At 37.2% G+C, this 27,452-nt stretch overlaps 3 protein-coding genes across 3 annotated transcripts; all 3 read right to left on the reverse strand.

The window, feature by feature from the left end:
* Positions 1 to 3,524, reverse strand: LOC113705963 (uncharacterized). Its single transcript, XM_027227863.2, has 4 exons — positions 1,288 to 3,524; positions 891 to 1,199; positions 721 to 820; positions 1 to 642 (listed from the first exon to the last, which is right to left on the reverse strand). Exons 1-4 carry the CDS (start codon positions 3,522 to 3,524, stop codon positions 1 to 3), a joined length of 3,288 nt encoding a protein of 1,095 aa, XP_027083664.2.
* A 3,515-nt stretch (positions 3,525 to 7,039) lies between these two features.
* On the reverse strand, positions 7,040 to 12,674 carry LOC113705962 (uncharacterized). Its single transcript, XM_027227862.2, has 6 exons — positions 12,084 to 12,674; positions 11,258 to 11,969; positions 9,802 to 10,953; positions 8,045 to 9,747; positions 7,918 to 8,001; positions 7,040 to 7,714 (listed from the first exon to the last, which is right to left on the reverse strand). The coding sequence occupies exons 1-6, from the start codon at positions 12,672 to 12,674 to the stop codon at positions 7,040 to 7,042; spliced, it is 4,917 nt and encodes a 1,638-aa protein (XP_027083663.2).
* Positions 12,675 to 15,871: 3,197 nt separating this feature from the next.
* Positions 15,872 to 16,342, reverse strand: LOC140013469 (uncharacterized). The gene is made up of 2 exons (XM_072062760.1): positions 16,218 to 16,342; positions 15,872 to 16,070 (listed from the first exon to the last, which is right to left on the reverse strand). Exons 1-2 carry the CDS (start codon positions 16,340 to 16,342, stop codon positions 15,872 to 15,874), a joined length of 324 nt encoding a protein of 107 aa, XP_071918861.1.
* Between the last annotated feature and the right edge of the window lie 11,110 nt (positions 16,343 to 27,452).

A 27,452-nucleotide genomic window follows, 5' to 3' on the forward strand; every position in this document is an offset into this window, starting at 1 on the left:
TCATGAATTTGGCCTAATTGGAATCAATTCGACTCCTTGAACATCATCACGGATGTAGCTAACATGTCCATTGTCATCTTCCAACTGTATGTTTGAAATTGGACTTTGCAAGTACATGTCCACATCACCCACATGATCCATGTTGTACTCAGCTCTTGGTCTTGTGGTGATAACAACATGCCACCCATTTTCAAGGGGATCTTCCACATAAAATACTTGTGATGCTTGAACAGCAAGAATATAAGGTTCATTGTGCCGCTTTACATTCGAAAAGTTCGCTAACATGAACCCATCCTCATCTTGCTTTAGCCTTTTTCCTTTGGAGACCCAATCACATTCAAATAACAACACTTTTCGACCTTCTCTGTAGTCTAACTCAATGATGTTACTCAAAATTCCATAATAATCCAAATCACTCAAAATTGGATTATTATCTTTTGCACTTGCAAAACTCGAGGTTGTGGCATTAACCATGACTCCACTATTTTGTGTTTTTCTTTTTTTCTCCAACTCTCTTGTATGAAATCGAAAACCATTGACAAGCAGTCCTTTGTATTGTATCCCAACAATATTTGGACCCTTAGCAAGCTGCTTCAAATCCATAAGTAATGTATCTCCCTTGCATTCTATACTGTGCTCAATCTGTATTACATATAAGAACATTAGAGACAAATTTGTAGTACAAAAACAGCTAATAAATAGCAATGTTTAATAACATACATGATTGGCAAACCAAGATGCAAAATTCTCACTATGCATGAGTTCAATAACATGTTTTTCAGCTCGGGGATTCCTTTCTTGAATCAATTGATAATGCTGGCTGCAATTACAATATTCAATGAGCTCTAGATAACTTTGAATAGGACATTTTTGAAATATTATTTACTTACTTGATATAGGGATTGACATGGTCACAATTGAATAGGACATATTGATGTGCTTTTCTCAAAATCTCATCACTGAATTTAGTGGGAATTCCTTTGCCTAATGGACGAGTTGACATTGAGAACAAATCTAGTCCACTTGAAGAACTTTTAGCGACATCTTCATTTCTGTTTGATCGATTCAATTTTGTCTCCACATAATCAGCCAAGAAAAATGAACAAAATGTCAAGCACTCTTCTGCTATATACCCTTCAGCAATGCAACCTTCTGGTCGACTTTTGTTTCGAACATAAGACTTCAAGTTGCCCAAGTACCTTAGAAGAAATATGATATCATAAAACTTCAAGGTGCCCAAATAAATAAAAAAATATTAAGATTATTAATTTAATTCAGAACACATACCTTTCAATAGGATACATCCAGCGATAATGGACTGGCCCTCCAATTTTTGCCTCGGTGGCCAAATGGATAGATAAATGCACCATGATAACAAAAAAAGATGGTGGAAAGATTCTCTCGAGTTGACAAAGTATAATAGCAATCTCCTTCTCCATGTGGACTAAATCTTCAGCACAAAGGACTTTAGAGCACAACTTTCGAAAGTACCTACTCAATTTAATCAATGGAGAGCGGACTGCCTTCGATAATGTTTTTCTCAAAGCTATTGGCAACAACTGCTGCATCAAAATATGGTTATCATGGCTCTTAAGTCCATAAATTTTGGGCGGCTTCAGTTTCACACATCTGGATATATTAGCTGCATACCCGTCCGGTACCTTCACTTTTTTTAGCACTTTACAAAAAATTTCTTTTTCCTTCCTGTCCATTGTAAAGCAGGCTGGAGGCAAATAAAATCTACCATTTTCTTTCTCAACTGGATGAAGTTCCGGCCTTATACCCATGTCACGTAAATCACAACGTGCAGTATAATCATCCTTATTTTTATCCAGATTCAACAATGTCCCAACAATGCAATCACAAATATTCTTTTCAATATGCATGACATCCAAATTATGACGAATTAAATTATCTTTCCAATAAGGAAGATCAAAGAAAATGCTCAACTTTTTCCAACTGAATGGCAATGTTGGATTATCATCAACTAATTTTCCAAATCTGATTTGAAAATTTTTCAATTCAGATAAAATTGTAGACCCCATCAATTTTTCAGGAGCTCTCCCATGTTCTTCCTTTCCATTAAAAGCTCGAGAATTCTTCCTAAAAGTATGAGTCGGATCCAAATATTTTCTATGGCCCATATAACAATCCTTATGCCTTAACCGTTCCGAAGTTGTGTGTTTATGACAAACAGGGCATGCATATTTTCCTTTAGTACTCCAACCGGATAAAACTGCATAGCCAGGAAAATCACTGATAGTCCATAATAATGCTGCTCTTAATTGAAAGTTTTGTTTGCAAGATGCATCATATGTATTGATCCCCATCTCCCACAATTCTTTCAATTCTTTGATTAGAGGTTGTAAATATACATCAATATCATTACCAGGAGCATGTGGACCTGGTATCAACAATGACAACATTAAATATGGCTGTTTCATACACATCCAAGGCGGTAAATTATAAGGTATCAAAATCACCGGCCATGTACTATGAGTGGAGCTCATATTTTTGAATGGATTAAATCCATCGGAAGCCAATCCCAACCTAACATTACGAGGATCCTTAGAAAAATCTGTATGCTGATAATCGAAAGTTTTCCAAGCTGGGGAATCAGCAGGGTGTCTCATATAACCATCCTTAGTACGACCCTCCGAGTGCCATCTCATATGCTTTGCAGTTTTAGATGACATAAATAAACGTTGCAACCTAGGTTTTAGTGGAAAATGCCATAAAACCTTACGTGCGACTTTTCTTTTCTCACCGGATGGATCATTTTCTGATGCTTCCCATCTAAGTTCTTTGCATGTTTCACAACAAGTTCTTTTTGCATTTACCCCCCAATACAAAGTGCAGTCATTAGGACAAGCATCATACTTTTCATATCCAAGTCCTAATTCTTTCATTAATTTTTCAGACTCATAGTAAGATTTAGGCAATTTTTCCATGGCTTCAGGAAATGCTTCTCTTAACAAATCAAGAAGCATATCAAAGATTTTGTTACTCCATTTACCCAGACACTTCAAGTGAAGCAAGCGAAATATGAACGAAAGCTTGAAAAATTTTTTACAACCAGGGTAGAGTTCTTGTTGAGAATCATCAATTAACTTATAAAACTTTTCAGCAACTGAATTCGGTAGTTCCTGATTAGATTCAAATGTACCAGCCATAGCAGGATCTTGTTGAGGTATTCCTAAGGCTTCATGAACTAGACCATTCATGTCATCACCTATATCAGATATGTTATGAGGAACATTGTCTGAGGTCTGTATCGGTGCAGAAGAGTATACAAATTCCCCGTGAGCTACCCACTGTGTGTATCCCTTAAGAAATCCAAACACCTTCAAATGAATTTTTGCATCTGCCCTAGACACACATACTCCACATTTACATTCTGAACATGGACAAGCAATCATTCCATTCCCATGACTTGAATGCTTAAATGCATAGTTTAAGAATAATTCCAAACCCTTTTCAAATTCACCACTTCTTCTATCTTTCCACATCCAACTCTTATCCATATTTTTAGAGTTATCAAATATTTACTCATCAAACAACATAAAGGAGTGTTAATGAGTGAGTACCTGAAATAATGCATTTTATATGAGATAACAGCTAAAATAACCAATAATTTTGTAATTTATTGCAAGATAGATTAAATTAGGCTTAAATACTCAATTTCATATCAGCAAACCTTTGTAATGTATGAGCACTTTTAATAGCAAAATTCAAACAATAAATTACCAACTGCTATATTCAAAAACAAATTAGAACAAGATTAATCAGGCATGTGAACGTATAAAATTAGACCAATAAAGGAATGTACCTGCTCAAGAGAGCCAAAGTCTAGCACTTTTCGTCTGTCAAATACTTACTAGCAAATATAAACCTGTCCAAAATAAAGTAAAAGCAACTACCTTGAGTAAATTTTAAAACAGGACCTATTGCATTTTTACACCAATTGCTTAAGCTTTCAACAAATTATAATAGAGGTCTTAATTACGGTTTAGAAAAGAGGAAAATAGAAAGAAATTGAAAAAAGTAAAAGAAAATACTAGCAATTACTTCTCCCCGTTCTCCTTTAGGATTCTTTAGATTGATTAATCCATTTCTTAGGTCGATTTAATCAAACAAATACAGAATTTAAAAAATTCATTGCATCTATTGCCTTGGCTATTATTTCATATGTTTAACGGTGCTGCAACTAGGCAAAACATTGAACTTCCATGGCATCCAAGTCCTAAGAGAAGTGACAATCCACATAGTTCCAAGGAACCAAAAGGGTACAATCAGATCAGGTATGTCCTAAAATCATCCAGTGTGATAGAACGCGAATATGCATATAAGGCGGATGATAGAATAAACAGCCTCTCTCTCTCTCTCTATAGTAATCAATTGCCTGCAGATACGTGCTTCCAAATAATAGAAAGACACAAAAATGATCTAAGAAAGCATCAAGGAAGCCAAAGAAAAGAGCAAACTTGTTAGTCCAGTCCCTGCAATCTTGCCTACACCGTTATCTTTTCCACCAGATTGCGCTGCAATTACAGAAACAATAATGTCACTTAAACTGTAACGGCCGGCACAGTCACTGGGGTAGCCGTGAATGCAAAATTGTAAAAAGAAAACAAAGGAACGGATTGCGCTAGGAGAGACTAATCAAACAGGAGTATTTGTCCACATGTCAATCACCATTCCCTGTTTCCAGACTCTTCATGACTTTTTCACGTACCCAATAATAAAAAAAGATAGGAAAGATGATACTGATAAGTTCAAGCATGCTACAAATTTGCTTTTCAGTACTTCATGATTCATATTCTGTCAATGACAAGTAAAGTAACAAGCTCCTGAGCTTTTTTGGGAACATGTAAATTACAACACCTTTCTTGATCACGAGACAATGAATTTCCTGGAATACTGCCTCTGTTAATTTTTAGCTTGTATTGTCATCAAATGTTCCATAGCTTGTGCGCAAGGTAGCTAACATTAACAGGCTGTTAATGTCATCAAGTTTTTCACTTGTCAAACCAGTTCTTATTGGCTGTTTTATCGGGCATCAGTTTTTGCACCATTAACAGAGTCACAGGTATTGACATGTTATTGGAGGAAAGCAGTAGCAGTAAATCAACGCCAAAACATGATTTATAAGATTCAGTCCTGTCTAAGCAATAACTATTATGTGTGTTTCACCTGGTAATTTCTTATCTAAACAATATGAGACCCCTTTTCTTTCCCCCTGTGCTGGCCAAAACATACCCAAAAAGAAAATGCGAAGGAGGCCGCCAATGCCTGCCAAATCACTGCCGCACGGATGAAAGTTTTTTTATGTGTGTGTGTGTGTGTATATATATATATACAACAAAAAGCAGTCGCAGCTATATTACAATTGCCTGTTTAGTCTTTTTCCTTCTTTCATTTTCCGTGAAGGGAAGACTATCAATAAGCCCAACTGAAGAAGGGAAGACTATCAAACATTTTTCAATTTCCACACTGCAAACTGGCACTTTTAAGTTTTAACAGCGGGCATAACTTATTAAAGAGCAGGACCCAAATTTAACCCAAAAAAAAAGAGAGCTGTACCATATCAATAATTTAACCGATATGCATTGAAGATTCCCAAAATCAATAATTTTAGAATTAATGAGTATATAAACATACCTCTAATTTCAAACACAATAGAGTAAGTGATGATAGTCCTACAATCCTTCAATCGACACAACATGCAATCCACAAAATTAGGAGCAACTTCATGAGATTGAATTAGGATCCACCATAATCAACATGAATATGAGAAATCAAAAGAAAAGAGATTGGGAGGATAGAGAGCTAGTGAGAGTCGGCAATGATTTTTGGGAAAATTTGAGGGAAGAGGACCGAGAGAGAGTGAGTGCGGGAAAGAGATGGGTCAATGAAAAATGAAAGTTTTGGAGATGGTAGATTGGTAGAGGATCGAGAGGGAGAGTGAGGGAGAAAGACCGGCGTTTGTGATTTGGGATTTGGGCCAATTTTGCCGGTGCTCTTAGGCGCCAATTTGGAGCATTTTCTGTTTTTTCATGAAACAATTTGCCGCTTCTTTTCATGGATAATTTGGGATTGTTTTTCCTTCTATAGCTGTTGAGGCACATCTCTAAAATGCCTCTACAAATATTTTCTTTATATTCTTTTATTTTCAGTTTTTCTTATAAGATTTGTCTTCTATACATTGTCTTTTTTTATTTAATTAATAAGTGTTAGTATGGCAAAAACTATCTAATGCCTTAATAAGTATTTATTTGAGGCATTTACTTAATAGTGCCCTAACAAGTATGCCATAATAGGGAAATTTTCTTGTAGTGTAATTATTTAACTACTCATTTGGCGAAGTTCTAAAATATAATCAACATAATTGCTATTTTCTAGCCTCAAGTCACTATTCCACCCGAATTCTAAGTCATTGCTATGTTTAAATGAGGCGACTAGTGCATTTTCTCACATTTACTCATCACTTCGACTTTTAATTTCCAAAAGAAAGGAAGTTTAAGTAGCAATTCCAGTAATGTCACTTCACTACTTTTATGCTTTTAGATTTAACGTACTAAAACTCAACATTATCTTTTAACAAGGTAAGTTTTAGAAGTAACTACCTTTAAGGTATTTCCTTGTCCCAAAAATCTGTTTTTATTAATTAAGACCATGAGCTAACTAGTTTATTACCCTAAGGTGAATATACAATTCGTATATAGCTACTTATCACTTACCAATTTAAGGTTTAAATTACTAAAAACCAAGTTCCTTGGCTTATAAAACAAGGTACAAAATTCCAGCAATCCTTCTTACATCTTTCTTCAAGATTTAGCAATGTTATTAGCTCAAAATAATGGAAAATATACATACATACCAAATTTAAGGTCTCATAAGATGTTTGAGCTAAGTTTGTATCATTCTCAATCCAAACTTTTAAAGTTATAGCTGATAAAAACTTTTATTCATGATCTTTTTTTTTTTTTTTATAAAACTACGATTTTATTAAAATCAAGAAAATCAAAAAATACAAGCTTCAGTGGGAAATAGCTCGAGTACGAATCGTAGGAGTCTGCGACCTATCTAAACGTAAGGCCCCCCTTGCCACCCTTGGCAACTCAGACTGTGTCGTATACAAGATAACACCCTCAGCATGGGCCCCAACCTTGGCTAAGGCATCCGCCACTTGATTCATTTCCCGATAACAATGCCCCACCGTCCATTCCAAGCCCTGGACTGCCCGTAACGATTCCAGATCCGACCGAACTGACCACGGACACCTGAATTGTCTCACCAGTAGGTTTACTAACACAAGAGAATCCACCTCCACCCGAATCCGCGAGAAACCCCGAAGACGACATTGTTGCACCCCAAACACCAAAGCCTTGATCTCCGCTTGCAGACAAGTAAGTTCCCCAAACGGAACAGCAAAACCAAACAACAACGTACCAGACGAGTCCCTAAGCACACCACCCCCGCCACTAACGCCTGGATTGCCAAGCGAGCACCCATCCGTATTTAGCTTGAAAGCTCCCTGGACTGGAAACTCCCAACAAACCACTCTATGGGAATACCGAGGCCTCCATCTCGAAAAAATGGAGAGGACCGCCGACCAGCAGCCAACCCCAATAAACTCTCCTGCAAACTTCCTGGAAAATAACCCTACGACATCTGCCAAGATGCGGTCACAAATGGTCTGTCGACGCAGACGCTGCCCATCAAAGATTGCAAGATTCCGAGCCAACCAAATATGCCAGCAAATAATGCACGGCAAGACCAAATATAAAGATTCCATACGAGATTGCCGAACGGGTTGGCACCACCAAGCCGCCAAACGCGACCGCACCCCCAGACCTCTATAGATCACTCCAGCGCTATTCCCAAAAAAGGTTCACAAGAAATGAGCTAACTCACCGTCCGCAAAGACATGATCCAACGTCTCAGATTGCGAGGCCAGGCAACAAAAACACTTGGAAGGGCCATACACTTGCAATCTTCCTAGGGACGATGCCAACGGTAAACGATCCCGCAGCAATCTTACCATGAAGAATGAAATCTTGATTGGAATTACAGGATGCCAAACCCTCTCAAACATGAAAGATGAGGGGGTCTGACTACCAAGCAGCTCATATGTGGAAGAAATGGAAAAATCTCCTGACTCTGTCAAGGCCCACACCGCACGATCGTCCGCGGATCCCACTGGGGCAACTTTAGTAACTATCTCTGATACTATGTCATCAGGAACCCAAAGCCGTAACAACTGTTGATTCCACCTGCCATTCAAAACAAAATCCCTAACTAAATGATCAGAAACACTTTGTAACCGTTGACACAGAGGGCCAGAACCCATCCAATTGTCAAACCAGAAATTACACTGTCCCGCTTGCATCTCCCACCAAAGATTTTGCTCCGCAACCTCACGAATTTGCAGCAAACGCCTCCACATATAGGAACTGCCCTGACCCGCCTCTACCATGCATGGATGATTCTGCCGACAATACTTGGCTCTCATGAATGACGCCCATAAACACTCTCCCGTACGGAAACGCCACCATAATTTGAATGAGAATGCTGTATGAACATCCAGAAGCGAGCGAACACCAACCCCGCCCTGTGACGATTCGGCACACAGGTCAGCCCATTTAATCCAATGATGTCGGAGGCCACCTTCCCGCTCCCCCCAGAGAAAGTTTGCCATAGCCCGTTCAACTAAAGCAAGAACTCCCTTCGGAGGGCATGAAGCTGCCAATAAATGAGTTGGAATTGCTGAAAGCACGTGTTTGATGAGTACAATCCGACCCCCATTGGATAGAAATTTGGACCTCCATGAAGAAACTTTAGAAATAACTGACTGTACCAGCTCCATGAAGTATAGGCACTTCCGGCGCCCCACAAAAAGCGGACACCCCAAGTAACGCACGGGAAACGACTTCAGCCCAAATCCAGTTGCCCGCCGAATTCGTGCCACACATTGACTAGGCAGTTTAGCATGCACCATGAACCCGCACTTTTGAACATTAATCTCCTGCCCCAAAACTGCTTCATAATTCTCAATAACCTGCATAACACATCTCAGTGAAGCGGATGAAGCACCTGTAAAAACCAGGACGTCGTCTGCATAACTGAGATGCGTGATCCTAGGACAGCCCCGCGGAACTGAAAAGCACTTGAACTCCCGATGCTCCACTAACTGGTTCAAAGAGCGGGACAGCACCTCCGCGCCAATAATAAATAGACCTGGGGATAACGGATCCCCTTGACAAAGCCCTCGCGTAGACTTAAAGAAACCCACACTGGCCCCGTTGATTAGGACCGAGAACCATACATTCGAGACCAATCTCCAAATCCTATCAATCCATTGCTCCCTAAAGCCAAATCTCCTCAAAACCGTTGTCAAAAAAATCCAGGAAACGCGGTCATAAGCCTTTGACATATCCAATTTCAGAGCTACATCGGCATTTCTGGAGGTCCTCCCTATATTAGAGATCAGCTCTTGTGCCAGCAAGAAATTATCCGATATAAGCCGCCCACGAACAAAACCACTCTGCTGTGGGGAAATAATCCTTGGCAGGACTCGGGCTAAACGGTCAGCCAAAATTCGCGAAATCAACTTGTTAATAAAGTTACACAAGCTAATCGGGCGAAACTGAGAAAAATCCTGTGGATGCCCCACCTTAGGAATGAGTGCAATGGAAGTCGCTGTAATAGCCCGAGGCAACTCCGCCCCACAGAAAAAACTGCACACTGCGCTAACAACATCCGCACCGACAACTGATCATGCAACCGTAAAGAACTTACCCGTATATCCATCCGGCCCTGGTGCACTCTCCCCATCCATCGTAAAAACCGCATTTCGAATCTCCACCTCAGAGGGAAACTGCTCCAGCAAATCATTCTCCTCATCAGTCAAAATTGCTGGGATATGCTGAAGCAAATCAGAGGAAGATGCTGGACGCTGATCCGTAAACAACCCCTCGAAATACCGTATCGCCTCTGCTCCAATCCCATCATCCGACTCCACCCACTCCCCTTGGCCATTTCTAATCCTGTGAATGACCGAACGTACCCTTCTATTTTTGACAACAGAATGAAAGAACTTTGTATTTCGATCTCCCTCCTGAAGCCACCTAACCCGAGCCTTCTGCTTCCAGAATAACTCCTCCACTCTCATGGCCGCTCGCAACTGGCCTTTGGCAAGATGTAAATGTACCCTAGCAGCATCTGAATCATCGCTTTCTACACGGACCTCTGCCAACCGCACCTCCTCTTCCTTTTGCCTAACAGTCTGGAAAATATCCCCAAAAACCCTCCTACTCCACTCCCGTATAGAACCCCTCAACCGCTTTAATTTGCAATAGAGAACTTGCAGAGGGGGTCCACCGCACGGTTGTTCCCAAGACTCCTGAACCATAGGCATGAAGTCCTCATGCCCCGTCCAGACATTAAGGAACCTGAACGACTTCGGCTTAGTATCCAATCTGGTTGACACTGAAAGAAGGAGCGGAGCATGATCTGACGATTCCCGGGCTAGGTGCGACACCGCCAAAGACATCCCCGTGTCAGAATAGCCCTCATTCACCAAAACCCGATCCAATCTCTTCCAGATTCTTGCCCTGCCATGTCTATTGTTACACCAGGTAAACTGAGCCCCAGAAAAACCAACATCCGAGAGATTGGCCTCATTAATAAACTGTCTAAACTCCATAGCTTCACCAGGATTAAAAGCCCGACCCCCTTTCTTTTCCCCAGCGTCTAAAATCACATTAAAATCCCCACCTACAAGCCATGCAGCGGAACCCGGATTATCCCGCAATAAGCCCTCCCATAGCTCACACCTCTCCCCAGGAGTACATCGTGCATGCACAAAAGAAACAACCAGTTGGGAACCCGGCACATGATCGTGAGAAAGTCGCACTGACACATGCTGGGGACTCTCTCCAACCACCAAACCTGAAAAAGGCTCTTGGAAAAAAACCCAGATCGACCCCCCCACATTATGCACCACTCCATGAAAGCCTAATTTATGTCTATACCGTTCAACTTTATCAACCTCCAACCAAGGTTCACAAAAAGCCAAAAATTGGAGATTATGCATTTGAATCAAATTTTTAATCCTTCTCAATTTCGGTGCTTTAGAAATGCCCCGAACATTCCAAAATAAACCTTTAATCATTGGATAAAGTAGGAAGGGAATTCTGCGAATTTATCAATTTAGAACGTAATTGCCTATCAGAGGGAAAATATGCACGTTTACCTTTTTGTTTGTTCCTCAAAGCCGCCACCGAAGTGTCAATAACTCCAACTGTTGACACTATAGTTGCATCCTGGGTTCGCTCCAGCTCCATAGCTCGTGGGGATAAGGAGCCCACTGAAAGAGCCTCCTCCTCACTGCTGGACTCCACCGCCTGAGCTCCCACAAGTTGAACAGTTCGCGTCTCAACATCATCTGGGTTGCTCCCCTCCACACCATCCCCTCGCACCTCAGAAGCATGTGGGAGGATAATCACCAAGCTACCACCCATTTCTACCACACCCTGCTGCTCCTGCTGCAACCCCACGGCCTGCACTCCTTCGCAACCGACTTGCTGCGCATCATCGACAACTGTGGACGCCTGCCCCATATCCTGCTCCATCCCCTCATCCTCCAAAACTTTCACAGGGCCAGAAGTAGTATCAACCTCCACTTCGATCTCCCCCACCTGCTGCCCAGCCGCTACTTTCTCCGGCACCTCCAATACCACCTCTCTGGAAGTTGCCGCCCCATGTCCCTGTAGCAGCAACTGCTTCTGGACTGGAGCCAACAGCCCATCTGCTACCCCTGCAGGCAGACCAGGCTCACCCTGCTTAGCATTATCCTTATCCATGACAGGCGCAGACACCTCCTGAAGTTTCAAGGAAGCCCGCCCCACCTTCACAGGCCGCAGGGAAGGATCCCTCCGAAAACAACTTTCCTGCTGATGACCGAACTTGGAACAGAAAGAGCAATAAGGCGGAACGTTTTCAAATTCCACGGGCTACCAAAATCCATAATCCTCATCTCCAATCCAAACGCGTTTAGCAAGAGGCAGAGAGATATCTACCTCTACCAACACTCGCGCAGCAGAGGGCCGACGAAGATCACCGGTTGCCGCATCCAACTTGAGAGGGTGCCCCAACGTAGAGGCTAACTGCATCAACTGATTTCTTTGGAAAAAAGGAATAGGCAGACCTGGAAAACTTATCCAAACTGGAGCAATTGAGAGCTCTTGACCAGACCTGAAGTTGATGCTCCACTTCGAGATCGACATTGGTGCCTTACCTATAAACCAGACCCTGCGAGCAAACAAGCGAGAATAATCATTGTCCACCAGAGGTCTAATCAGCACGTGCTTCTCGTCCAGGAGGCCCACCGAGCAATGTCCTTTGAGCCCCAACGTCACAAAGAATTTCCGTATAGCCTCCATGGAAGGTCTGCCCGCACTGAATCTCCCTACCAGAGCATGGTGGAAGGGAGCAGCCAAACTCTCAATCTCCTGGCGAGAGATACGAAGAGAAGGCTCACCTCTGAATGTTGAGACAACACCCAGCGTAACCCCATCCTCATCATTGGAACGACCAACCACTGCCGCAAACGAAGGTGCCACAAACTTCTGGCCGCCACGCTCCGGCGGCTTCGCCGCCGCAGCCGCCATCAGGAACAAAACAAAGCCTAGCCGCAAGGGTTTCCTAATATGTCGGAACTATAATCCACTTGTGTTGCCTTATACTTTTGTTTAACGTTGACTTGAGCTGAATAGCCGACCACAAAGTGAAAACCACATCCACATCAGAAACAACACTACGTACCACTACCTTATTCATGATCATTCATTCATCATTTTCCTTTCGGCCAAACCAATTTTCAATTAGGTTGAAGCTTAACTTTTCTCCTAATTCACCAGCTTCTCAAGTCCCAGAATTACTAAAATGATCAGGAATAAACAGGGTCAAAGTGTTATTAGTCGTTTTACACAAAATTTATAACCAAGAACATAACCTCCTAATTCTCTCAACCAGCACACTTGTTTCTAGCAACATTACCACAGAATTTCACATCAAAGTTCCCCTTTTACTTGCTTAAAACAGTAAACACTCAGCTTATACTCTGTCCAACCTAACTAAAGCAATTAACATACAATTTCAGCGGCAATTTCACCAAGTAACTACAACTAATTCTGTCATCCGCTACAAGTAAAAAGTTCAACAATTCGGTAGTTCAAGCATGAAACTGTTTCCTTACTTTTCTTCATTTTCCTCACTCCAAACTTAACATGCAGAGAGCAACTAACATACCACAAAGTATTTTAAGCTGGAATATAAAGTTTTCAGCCAAGGAATCAAAGAGAAAGCTGGATAAAATTCTATTTCCCTCTCTCGGCCATGTTGGAAAAATTTTAACAGCAATCAGCTTTTAAACAAGAAATTTCTCCATTAATCTCTTCGTTACACACTCAAATCTAACATGCATGTTAAAACTAAAGTATTATGCAATGAATTAAGCCTTAATGTAGAAGTGTGGAATCAGAATCCACAAAGAATCCTAGAAAAATCCTTTATTCCTTCTCTCGCTGAAGCTGGAAATTCCAGCGGCTTCTCTCAACATTTCCAGCTCAAACTTCCAACTTTTCACAAGTTTTCCAGCTAAACCTCTTATAAACTTAAGATAAATATATATTGCATGCATTTCTTGACATTATTCTCCAAAGAAATATTGATAGCAAGCTGCAATTTCCAATCTTCACTCTCGGTTTCTGCAGTTTTCCTTTCCAATAGCTTTCGGTTGCTGCACAGAATTTTCCCTCTGCCACGAACTCATTTTTCCTAGCTAAATCCACATGCTGCTTCTATATACATTCAGTTATACTAAATAAGTGAGTGGTTGTTACAAAATTTTACCTCTTTTCCTTAGAATTCGGTAGTTGTAGCCTGCACTATTTTTGCTTCGGTTCCTCAAGTTTTCCTTTCACCAAGTCACCCCTTTCTCCTACCTTGCTTCATCCTTTTCCTCGGCTGATGCTAGTAGATGGTGTGGTTTGCACAATTTCTCTCCCTACCACTCTCATTTGCTCTCGGTTTGGTGTTTAGATGAAGAAAAGCTTAGTCCCCTGCTGAGGTTCCTCTCCTTTCTCCGCTCGGCGGTGTTAGCTTGAAAAAAAATGCAGAATGCTCTCTTTTCTTTCGGTTCCCACTCAAACTATCAGATATCCATTAAGTTGCATGGTAGATTGTCCAACTCTTAAGGTTAAAAGAGTCATTTAGCATTAGTTTATTTACTCTCTAAGGGTTTGTGTTTTTATCATCTTCATATTTGCCTCAAACTTTTATCTTATGTCCCAGTTAGACAAGTTAATTACATTTATTAAGCTACAAAGTAGCCTTGTATAGAACGTGGAAAATTTACAATCAACTCAAAGGAAAGACTGATCTGAATCTTCCTCACTCTCGGCCAACTACCTGCAGTCAGGTGAATTCATTTGTTTGCCATGAGTCCGTAATTTTATTGTCTCACACATTGACTCAAAATTTCGTTTGTTTTAATTTGTATGTACCTTGAAAAAAAATTTCCTTTATATCGATCCAGTAAATTTCCACACATTTGGTTTTAAAGAAAATTAATTAAGCATGTATTTATTCAACTATATAATGAATTGAAATGTCACAATTCGCAATATGTCTATCGTTTATTTATTTGATTCCTAAAATTTTCTACACCATTCTATTAGTTATGATATATTTTTTTATATATATATTTTTCTTAAATTTTTAAGTTTTATAGGAATTCAATTATGTATTTAATTCAACCATTCATTTGTTACATATAATATTTCTAATGTCAAAGTAATTAAAATGAAATAAATTCAGGGCATACACATAATTTTCTCGGGTTCTCACACCAACTGTATCAATTCAGTCATGTTTTGATAACTAATGGCATCAGTGAGACAATCTTCTCTGACATGTTTCAGAAAAATTGTATTTACATTATTTGCCAATTGATTAAGAAAAATTTTCCTCAAAGTACTACAAAAGATGAAAGTCGGCAACTTTTGGCTCTTGTAATTAGGATCAGACGGAGTATAAAAGAAAGGTTAAGACTTGAAAGTAGATCGTATAATGGTTTGGAATAATTTGAGATAGCATTCTTTCAAAAAACTTGCTCCAGTATAGGGTTGGAAAGAAATAAAAATTTTGCCCCAGTTTAATTCTAACCAAATTTCTCTATTTTTCTTTTTTTGTTCTTTTTTATTCTCTTTTTTTTGTTCCTTTTTTTCTTTCTTTTCTTTTTCTTCTTTTTTTCAGAGAAATAAAATTGCCCCAGTATGGGGTTAGTGATCTTAAGGGGCTGTCAAGTGAAGGAGGATAAATTATTTTGAAAAGTCGAAGGGAAAAAACTAAGGATAAGATGTCTAAATGAAAGAAGGAAAGAAAGTCTACCTTAAACCCATCTCTTGCAGTAATTTGAGGAAAATTTTTCTTAATCAAATGAAAAGCTTTTTGCATATGTCTGCATTGATTGGTTGAGAAAAACTTATCTGTCCATTTCCATAAGGATAAGCGCTCCCCTAGGTAGCACTTTTTTAACCATGAATGGTCCTTACCAATTGGGGGCAAACTTTCCTTTAGCCTCTTCTTGCATCGGAAGAATTTGTTTCAAGACCTTATCTCCATCTTCAAATAAACAAGGTTTAACCTTTTGTTATAAGCACGAGCCATTCTTCATTGATAACATTGTCCATGACAGACGGCATTCAACCTCTCTTCATCAATTAGAGACAATTGCTCATGGCATTCTCTGACCCATTCAGCTTCTTCTATTTGAGCTTCCATCAGAATGTGTAAGGAAGGGATTTCAACTTCTACAGGCAATACTGCTTCTATTCCAAACATAAGAGTAAGGAGTTGCTCCAGTAGAAGTCCTGATCGTAGTTCTGTACGCCATCAATGCATAAAGCAGTTTCTCATACCAATCCCGGTGTGCTTCAGTCATCTTACGAATGATCTTCTTCAAATTCTTATTTGTAGCTTCCACGGCTCCATTCATCTGAGGCCTGTAAATGGCAGAATTTTGATGTCTGACCTTAAACTATTCATATAACTCATCCACCATGTTATTATTGAGGTTCTTGGTATTATCAGTGATCAATATTTCCAGTACGCCAAAACGATAGATGATATTATTTCTCAAAAAATCTGACACCACTTTCTTAGTCACATGCTTATAGGATGCGACCTCAACCCATTTAGTGAAATATTCAATCGCCACTAGAATGAATCGATGTCCATTTGAAGCAGGAGGATCAATAGCTCCAATCACATCCATTCTCCATATCGAACATGGCCACGGAGCAGTCATATTATGCAATTCTGTAGGAGGAGCGCATATAGCACTATGACATAATGTTGCAAGAAATGTTACTATTTGATGAAATATGTAAAATTATGCTACTTTTGGCTACTCCACATGCTTTGCAAGTGAAATCACCAACCATATCAACGAATACTACACAGTACTTTGGCTATTAGTGTTTCCATTGCGATTCAAACTTCAATCCACTAGGAGTTGGATCTTGTCCAACCAATAAAGGGGGAGGAAAAAAGAAAAAAGAAAAAAAAAGGCCAGGAACATTAAATAGGGAGATGGGGAGACAATCACTTAATTACAGAACACTGGGCATGTGATTTTGAGTGTTTTACGATTATACCCTCTCAGAGAATCACTGTGATATGAAGGCTGTCCTTTTAAGTAGAGGCCTCTTTCCTCTCGCTTTCCACTAGAACAGAGTACCCTTCCTCTAGCTACTAGCTAAGGCACCCTACTCCACCAGCAGAACAGGAGTACCCTGACAAAATCTCCATAGTAAGCCGAAAATACACAGTCATGCTCCATAGTAACCATGCATTTGACATTTAACACACTTTTTGACAAAATCTACATAGTCATGCTCCATTGTAAGCTGAAAATACCCTGTTCCCATGATCTTCTTAGCCAGTAAATACCCATTCATGTGTGATCCTGCTCGTGACAACTATCATGCAAGTCATCGACGTTAGGCTTCGGTTCCGTATCTTGATTAACATCAATGCTCTCACTTTCCGATATGTTCGATAGGAACGACATCGAGGGAATTTCCATTTGAGGAAATTCATCAAAGGAACAATTATTACGGAACATATATTTACTTCTACTATCCTCAAACCTTTGATTATACATCATTTTCTACAACTTGGCTTATCATGCAACATTCATTCATACTCCGATTGCACTACCATTTTTTGCTTTCACGTGCGGGAGTAGAAAGAATGTTGTTTGACTCCGTTTCAAAGCCAAATTAGACAAATGATATTTGTCCGGCATCGTGATCACTGTGGATATGGCGGCTTTGTGGCTCCACCTCCACATGTATCTCACATGTTGTATGTGGTGATATCAATTTCATATGATATAGCACGTCAATGTCATCTTTGCACCTCAATTGCATTTCGGCAAATGTACTTTGGCCAACATAATTTCTAAACCATAAATTCAACTTGAAAACATTCTGATGTAATTACATGTAAGTGTACGCTCTATCTACTAATTCATCATAGCTTATTCAATGTTTCACTAATATGACTTTTTTGCACCTTGAAAGGTCATATGCGAATGATCCTCCGGTCTCAACTATTTTGCTTTTCCGATAAAATTGAATCACCAATGCGATGTTTGTTAACATTTTTTAATCTTACGAATATTTTTATGTCAACGTATATTCTTTGACAATTTCTCGTAATTGCTAATATTAACTCAACAAACGTCTTCATTAGTAATAACACCACTAATAAAACAATCACCAATTACAAATGAATAAGTAAACATAATGTTATCAAACAAATAGTGTTATTCAAACTGTATGATTAATGGTTCTTCGTTAGTATTAATCAAATAATTATTACTATCTATTTTTAAATACTATTTACAATTAACTTGTAATCACAATCTTTTTCTTATAATTAACTATTATTTATTACTCACTAATTATAGTTATTATTAAACTACTGACTACTAATATAAATTAGTGCAACTTATTTCTTTTAAATATTTGTATTAATGACTATTTACTATTACTATTAATATTACTTACCAACTAATAGTTCAAGTACAATTAATTACCAGTTATTATCTCCATTTACATTGTATTATTGTTATTTACTATTTATTATTAGTATTTAATTTTAACCATTTACTTTTTACTTTTACTTTTACTATTTACTCTTTATTATTTACTTTTTACTTTTACTTTTACTATTTTACCATTTACCGTATTTTTACTATTTACCATTCACCATTTATTATTTACTATTCATCATTTACGCTTTACCATACCATTTACCATTTACTATTTATATCTTTTTATTCACTATTGACTATTTAGTATTCACTAGTTTTAAAAAATTAACCATCTACTAAGGAATATTGACTATTAAATTGAATAAACAAAAAGTAGCATAATATGTATAATTTAAAATAATTGCAAATATTAGAAAATAATTACTAATAAAACTTTTAAATAAACTAAACCTTATAACGACAGACAGCACTATTCTGCACTTCTTCAAAAATCCTTTTCCTGATCCACCACTTTTTCATTACTCGAACGACTATGCCACTCAATTCACCACTTTTTCCAATCCAAACTGTTACCAAAACGACAATGCCACTTGATCCATCACTTTTTCCGATCCAGAGGATAATGATAGAGAGTTTTCCTGCGAAACAATGGCTACTTTGAGAAGATAAAGAAGAAGATGATGGGGGGATTTGGATTTGGGGTTGTGCGAGAGAGAAATAGAAATGTTAGTCTAAAGTTGGGGTTTTCACTTGAATGAACAAGGGTCAGTTTTATAGAAAACTATCGGCATGATACAATAATTGTAGAAAGTTGTTTTGATGCAATAATTGTACTTACTGAATCTGCAATGCTACTTTGACTGAAATTTTTTTTTTGATTGAAGCTGGCACTGGTGATCTCTTGTATCAACGGTCCAGAGCTACTACATTTAAAACAAACTATTTTTCTATTGTCGCAAATCGAATTTGTGGCAAATGAAAAAATCTTACGAACTGCGACTGTTGATCAAGTCATGATCAACAGTTCGAAAACTAATGCAGCAAATGATCTTTATGGTTTCAAAAAAAAATTTCACTTCTCTACATATGTAATTTGCGGCGATTTGTGTACCATTGATCAAGTGGGTCAACGGTCCACAAATTTCGCATGAGCGGAATCAAAAAAAAATTTACAATGCCGTAAATTAAGTTTGCAACAATGTGTCGACCATTGATAACGGTCCACAAATTTCGCTTGTGTAGAATAAAAAAAATTATTCATATCGCCACAAATTTCGCTTGTGCGGAGTAAAAAAATTTATTCATGTCGACCCTTATATTATCCATATATCTTATACAACACCAATTTTATGATTTTTTTGGTTTTAACATTATTTCGAGAAATTCGCTAGGAGTATGGGATTGAGAAAACCCTATACCTGATAATTTGAATTATAACTCCAAACTGGCCCAAGCTCTGATACCAATTGTAACATCTAACGTCAGTCTGATACCAATTATAACGTCTCAGGCAGAAAAGCTAACTCAATAACTTTTGGGTGATTTTCTGATACCAATCATAATGTCTCAAGCACAAAAGCTGACCCAATAAGTTTTGGATATAAATCACAAATTATATATGGATAACGCAATTTATGAGTAGCCCATTGACATTGATCCTATATTCCAGTACATTTTTTTGTTCTTAATCTATGTGGGACAAAGTGGGGTCTCACATCTCTTTTGTAACTAGAAATCATTAAGCTTGAGAAACTATGTTAATTAAAAAGCTCAATAACTTAAGACACTAAATTTGAGTTAAATATTGAGAAGAATAACTCGCTGACAAGACTTAAAGTGATGTAAATGTAAACTATCGATTTCATTTTATAACTAATGTTACAATTTATGCTAATCAAGGTTTGTACATTAATATTGAAATGGGGGTCACAAGTTGATGATGGTCACATATGAAGAAGCCTTTAAAACAGGGGCATAATTTGCTGGACAGAATGAAGAGTGTGAAAGCTTAAAATATAATGGAAAAAATGATAGACACAACTAGTCTATAGAGAGCAAGTTCTGGAAGGTGAGCATCTTACTTTTTTTTTTTTTTTAAAAAAAATCATGCTTGCTTATAGAGTAGTTAGAACTCTAGTATGTTTTCTTGTAATTTAATACAGATCTACATATAAGACTTGCCTCTTTTAGAAGCAATTATGAGTCATATAATTGATTCTAAAGTGATTGATATCCTAATTAATTAATTGATATTTTGTCACTAATTAATTAGTATCTCCCATTTGATAATGATTGATTGGTATCTTTTGCTAATTGATATCTTATTCAATCAATTAATCAATCAAATCAATCAATTAGTCAAAAAAGGTTATTTTCAGTCATGAATTATGGCAAGATTTTCTTGATGGAATGAAACCATAGGGATTTTGAGTAAGAATCTCTAGTCTAGCTTATAAATAGCCATTGGTATTCCATCAATACTACACACTCTGGTTGCATAAGTTAGAAGATCCTTAATTTTAGCCCTTCTTCTACTTATTTGTTCTTCTCAATACTTACACATTTTCTTCATTAGTAGAAAGTGTTAGCATAGAGAAGAAGAAGAAAAGAAGACAAGGAGCTATACAGATTTAAACCCTGCTTGACAACAATGGTTGGAGATAAATCATTTAAATTTTCACTGCTTTGTACAACTTGTTTGTACCTATTTGTTTTACATGTGGTGTTTTACATGTGGCATCAGAACCAGCCTCTAGCCATGTTGTTAACTATATAATTTCATGGCTTATTGTCAATCAAATAATTTGCATAGATTCATATAGTGTCAAATGGACCAAATCTAATTTGTCATGGGATCTATATTTCCATTATCTTGATAATTGAGATTAATGGCTGACCTCATATATATTTATCATTCTTGTGATGATTTATTTGGGTCATGTAATTCATTAGGATTTGTTTAATCCAGTATGACTTGATAATGATTTGAATGTTTGTTAGACTCACATAATCTTTCGTTGTGAGTGTTTTATGTATTGGTGCATATCATGATTGTTGTTATCAATGTATAATAACAATCTAAAAAACATATATGTAGTTGAATTTTAGCCATCCAATATGTAGTTATTTACATCTCATCTTTGGTTGTAGTGGGTATTCATTAAGACAATTTGATATGATTTATATAACTGAGTGCATACATATATAGTTAATCTAATATTTGATCAACAAAATCATTATATAACATTCGTTTAGTTATTCTTATACATGACATAAATTATGGTTAGTATACTTATACTTTTTTATTTTGCATCATGTATACTAAAATATCATAAAGGTTGAACTTTACTTTTGAGGCACTTTATGTCTATATGAGTTCTATTTAAGCAACTCTATGCCTCTTAGAATTATGATTAATAATTGACATCAACAGTTTGTTTGTTTGTTTGCTGCATTTTCACCTAATTATTTAAAAGTATAATTGTGATATCTTTCAACCTTTCATTTTGTCACTTATAAATTATTTAGGTGTTATCTTAAAGGTCTTTGCATCTTGTGTTTAAGAGTGGCCACAACAGCTTATATACTTGATATTTAGAATTTTAATCACATAAATGTTAACTGATAAAATGAATAACATCTAGGGTAAAATACAAGAAACCCCCTTGTGGTTAAGCGAAAAGACACTTTACCCTCCTATCGTTTAGAAACCTGCACATAAACACCCTAAACTTCATAACTAAAGTGGAAATTGACCTTTAACCGGATGTGTAGGTCGAATATCAGGTAACAAGGCATGCTGAAAACTGGACCTGTGAACATCTCCAAGGATCCAATTGAGGATCATTAAAGACCCTTGCTTCCTGCAGAACAACACCCTTCTCGATCCCCATGAATGGAGAGTAATCCACTGCATATTAAAGAATCGAAATTACAACATCGCATTTCATTGACTGCTAAACTCAGGCAAGGTTCAAACAAATTCGCAAGGCTAAAACAGATCTGAGCCAAAATTAACCGATCTTATCGAAATTAATGTAGTGAAGAACTAACCCAGGGCTACAAATACCAATATTAAATAAATCCACAGGACCAGTATTTCAACTTCTGCTAATTCCTTTTTTTTTTGTCTTTTTGCTTTTTAAGTGGGCACAGGTTTTTGATAAAGTGTTTGATCCGCGTGTCTTCTGGTTTTTAAAAATCTACAACATCCAGAAAATGGTATATATGGAATTTCATTGACTAAATTTGCTTGCCATATATGGAAATTGAACTGGTTATGTATTTTAGCAATTTTTCACCTGAGGATCCATTCAATGACAGACATGGTAAAGCTAATGGTGTGACGAAAAAGAACGAGTTGCTATTGGAGTAGACAAATACATATTGACAAGAAACGAGCTTTGTCAGGAAAATTGGTGCTGATAATCACTTGAATGCAGATGTCAAAAAGAAATGTTTGCCAAGCTTGAGAAGATTGAAAATAAGAGATTGCAGCTGTTATGAACTTCGAATCTGAGGAGAAGAAAGTGCAGTGAGGCTTGTTAAAACAGAGACCCAATGCTTCAGGTCTGTAGGAACAACATTGATGAAAGAGGGACTACGGTATCGCAAGATTTTCCATCCAAATTTTTGATTCTGAGTTTGAATACCCTTTAGAACACTCTGCAACATGAGACGACCTTTAGTAGTGAAGATATACCTTTCATTGCTCAGAAACGGGGGAGTTGAGTTCTGGAAGTTTCATTCAAGCAGAAAGTTATAGTAGAAAGCTGTATGGCAGAATCCGATTCAGAGCAAATTTGCTTTGGTGGTGTCGCATGCTGCTAATACCATTGCAAGACTGGAGAAAGGAGGAGTGTTGCGGATCTCTTCGCTTCTGCCTTCTCTCTCTTCTGTATGCTTATATCGGGCGGGAGAGTGAAGTCGAATCGCAGATATCTCTTTGGTCAACGTCGTACAAATTAGTTTCCCTAGACAGTAACTTTTTTTTTTCTTTTTTGTGAAGGAATTGGACAGCCTGCCAGGGTATTTGACCTGCTACCGGTAACTAAGCCGGTTCAGAAAGTAATTTCCACTTAGTTATGAAGTTTAGGGTGTTTATGTGCAGGTTTTTAAACGATAGGGGGTAAGGTGCCTTTTTGCAAAACCACAAGGGGGTTCCTTGTATTGTACCCTAATATCTAATCAAGTAAACAATTAATTTCTTAAATTTATCACTTGGCCCATGGGAAAGTAGTGGTTTTAATGAAATTAATTGAAATAAGATGGTAAGTTTAACATTGTATTATGAGATTTTCCTATGCCCAAAAGTATGGAAAATTTCTATTTTTATAGTTTTAATTTAATAGTTTTATTATAAAGAAAATAAATTCAATGCATGTTAGACAGCCCTACTTGCAAGAAGTTTTGAATTCATTATTTGAATCAACATTGGTTAATTCAATCTTTATGTCTTAAATTTCATAGCAATAATATATGTTTATTCTTGGATATTGCAATTTTTTCTATTACTACTTTTTTTAATGATTCATCTTATATTCCAATGCTATCCGGTGAAAAATACACCCAATAGATGGACAATGTTCCTTTGAATTCAGGGTGGATGAATCTTGATTTGGTGCTTCGTGAGAATGAATCACCCAATCCCATGGATTCTAGTTCGTCAAATGAAAAGGCTACATATAAGCGATGGGAGTGATTTAACCATTTAAGTTTCATGCTCAGTAAGTCGCATATCAACCAAAGCATTAAGGGTTCAATCCCTAATTGTGACTAAGTCAAGGCTTACACAAAGGCAATTGATGAACAATTTGTAAGCTCTGATAAGACTTTGGCTAGCACCCTTATGAAAAAATTAGCAAGCATGACACTTGACAAAAGCAGGAGTGCACGAGCACATTATGGAAATGAGGGATATTGCAGCAAAACTAAAGTCCCTTAAAGTTGAGATTTCTAAGTCATTCCTTGTGCATTTCTTTCTCAACTCTCTCCCATTAGAATATACTTTGTTTATGATCACTTATAACACACATAAAGAAGAATGGTCAATTAATGAACTCTTGGCCATGTATGTTCAAGAGAAGGAGAAATTGAAATATGAGACACCAAAAAGTATTCGTCTTGTGACTCATGATAAAGGAAAAGTAAAGAAAGGAAAAGGAAGAGAGTTCTTATGAAGTGAGATGGCAATAAAGACAAATGCCATTTTGCAAGAAGAAAGGCACCGAAAGAAAGATTGCCTCAAAAGCTCGTCTCACCTTTGTGTTTTATGAATCTAACTTCGCAAAAGTTTCTGATAATACTTGGTAGATTGATTATCATTCTACAATTAACATTTCCAAAACCATGCAAGGCTTTATGAATCTAAGAAAGCTGCTAGGAAGTAAACAAAGCATCTATTCTGGAAACCAGATGCATTCAACTGTTGAAGGCATGGGGACTTATAGACTTATTTGAAGTACTAGTTTTCAATTAGATCTTGAAAACACCTTTTACGTTCCATCCTTTTCTACAGATTTAGTTTCTCTTTCTAGACTATCCATTATTGGATATGATTCCAATTCTCATCTTTCAACTATGAATCTTTTTAAAAATAATAAAGTTATTAATTTTGCCAATTTGGATGGAATGTTATTTAAACTTGAGTTAGACCCCACATATAAATGTAGACTTTTAATTGTGCATGGTACTGGTACTAAACATAGTATTATCAATGAGAACTCTCTAAAACTTTGGCATAGGAGATTGGAACACATTTTCATTGATAGAATCAAAACATTAGTGAATGATGGAGTTCTCAAAACTTTAGACTTCACTGATCTTGGTACTAGTGGAGACTGCATAAAGGATAAGTAGAATAACAAGACCTCAAAAAGTCCCAAAAGAAGTTTTTAATTACTTGTGATTGTACACACGGATATCTGTGGACCTTTTCCTACCCCTTGCTTGAATGGTTAGAGATATTTCATCTCATTTATAAGTGCCTATTCAAGATTTATGTATCTTTATCTCTTGTTTGATAAATCAGAAGCACTTGATGCTTTTAAGATTTTCAAACTAGAAGTAGAGAAAAAAATGAAAAGAAAATTAAAATTGTGAGATCAAATAGCGATGGTGAATATTATGGAAGACACACAAATAAGAGACAAGCACATGGTCCATTTGCTAAGTTTCTCAAAGAGGAAGGTATTGTTGATCAATATAACAATGCCTAGCACACCAAAACAAAATGGTGTAGCCAAAAGAAGAAACCAAACTCTCATGGACATGGTTAGAAGCATGATCAGCAGCTCTGGTTTATCTTTATCCTTATGGAGTGAACCTTTAAAAATTGTTGTGTATATTTTAAATAGGATACCATCCAAGGCTATTCCTAAGACATATTTTGATTTTGGAATGGATGGAAACCTAGTTTAAGACATTTGCACGTATGGGGTTGTCCAATTGAAGTAAGGACATATAACCCACACCTAAAGAAATTGGATGAACATACAATTAGCTATTTTTTCATAAGTTATGCTGTTAACTCTAAAAAATTTAGATTTTACTATCCTTCACACACTCTAAAGGTTATCAAATCTAGAAATGCCAAGTTTCTTGAGGAGCATGAAATCAGTGGGAGTGGTTCTCAAAATGTGGAATTTGAAGAAGTAAAGGATACAATTGTGTCACCTTTACATGATCTCGATGTCATTCAAAATATTGAAAGAACAACAAGTTGAGCAACCTTCACTTGAGCAATCACATCCAAAACAATCAATAATAGTTGATCTCACTAATCAAATCTCCATGAAATAGTGGAAGTTAGAAGATTATGAAGAATAAGAAAGCTAGCAATTTCTAGTGATTATGTAGTATACCTCCATGAGTCTAACTATGTTGTTGGACTTAAAGATGACCCTAATTCATTTTCACAACCATGAGGGGAGACAACTACACATCTTGGTATAATGTCATGAAAGAAGAAATGAAAACAATAGCTAAAAATAAAGTTTGGGATCTCATTGAATTACCTAAAAAGGTCTCTATTGTAGGATGCAAATAGGTTTTTAAAACCAAAAACGACTCAATGGATAACACCGAATGATATAAAGTTAGAAGTTTAGCCAAAGGTTTCACTCAAAAGGAAAGCATTGACAACTACGAAATCTTCTCTCCTGTTTTAAAATAGGATTCATTGTGCATTATCATGGCAATTGTAGCTTATTTTGATCTAAAGCTACATCAAATGAATGTGAAAACAACATTTCTTAATGGGGATCTTGAAGAAGAGGTATACATGTGTCAACTTAAGGGTTTTTCAATAATGGGAACAACCAACTTGTTTGCAAGTTAAAGAAATCTAGATATAGACAAAAATAGACTTTCCGTCAACAATGTATTAAGTTTCGTAACGTTGTCTTTTCATTTGGTTTTGTAGAGAATATTATTGATCAATGCATATATCTTAAGATAAATGGGAGCGAATATATATATCTTTTTGGACTTATGTGCAGATGATATTCTTCGTCCAAGCAATGATTTGGGTTTGCTACATAAAATTAAATAGCTTCTTGCACAAAACTTTGAAATGAAGATACGGGTGAAGTCTCTTATGTCATTGGCATAGGGATTCATAGAAAGAGAACAAAAAATTTTTTAGACTGTCTTAAAAGGGCTACATTGAAAAGGTTTTGGAAAGGTTTGGAATGAAGCACTACTCTTCCATTGTAGCTCCCATTGTCAAAGGAGAAAATTTTAGTTTGGATCAATGCTCTAAAAATGAATTGGAATGAAAGGAGATGGATAGCATTCCGTATGCCTTGTTTGTTGGAAGCCTCATGTATGCTCAAGTCTACACCAAGCCTGATATTGTTTTCATAATTGGAATGCTAGCAAGTATCAAAGTAATCCTAGAAAGGATCACTAAAAAGCTACTAAAAGCATTCTGAAATATTTACAAGGGACCAAGGCTACAAACTTATATATAGATAGTTTGACTATTTGGAGGTAGTTGGATATTTTGATCCGGATTTTGCTGGATGTGTGGACTCAAGCAAATCTACTTCAAGCCATGTACATTTGCTTCTTACTAGAGGAGTTGTATCTTGGAGAAGTATAAAACAAACAATTGTTGCATCATTCATAAGTAGAATTCATTGCATGCTATGAAGCTATATAATAGGTTTTATGGTTGAAGAACTTCATATCTAGCATAAGGCTGTAGATTCAATAAGTAGGCCGTCGAAAATCTTCTATAACAACTTTGTTGATGTGTTCTTTGCTAAGAACAACATGAGTAGAAATCAAAACAAACATATCGACATCAAATTCTTAATAG

This window comes from Coffea arabica, chromosome 8c (genome assembly GCF_036785885.1).
Source record: "Coffea arabica cultivar ET-39 chromosome 8c, Coffea Arabica ET-39 HiFi, whole genome shotgun sequence".
NCBI classification, from domain to species: Eukaryota; Viridiplantae; Streptophyta; class Magnoliopsida; order Gentianales; family Rubiaceae; genus Coffea; species Coffea arabica.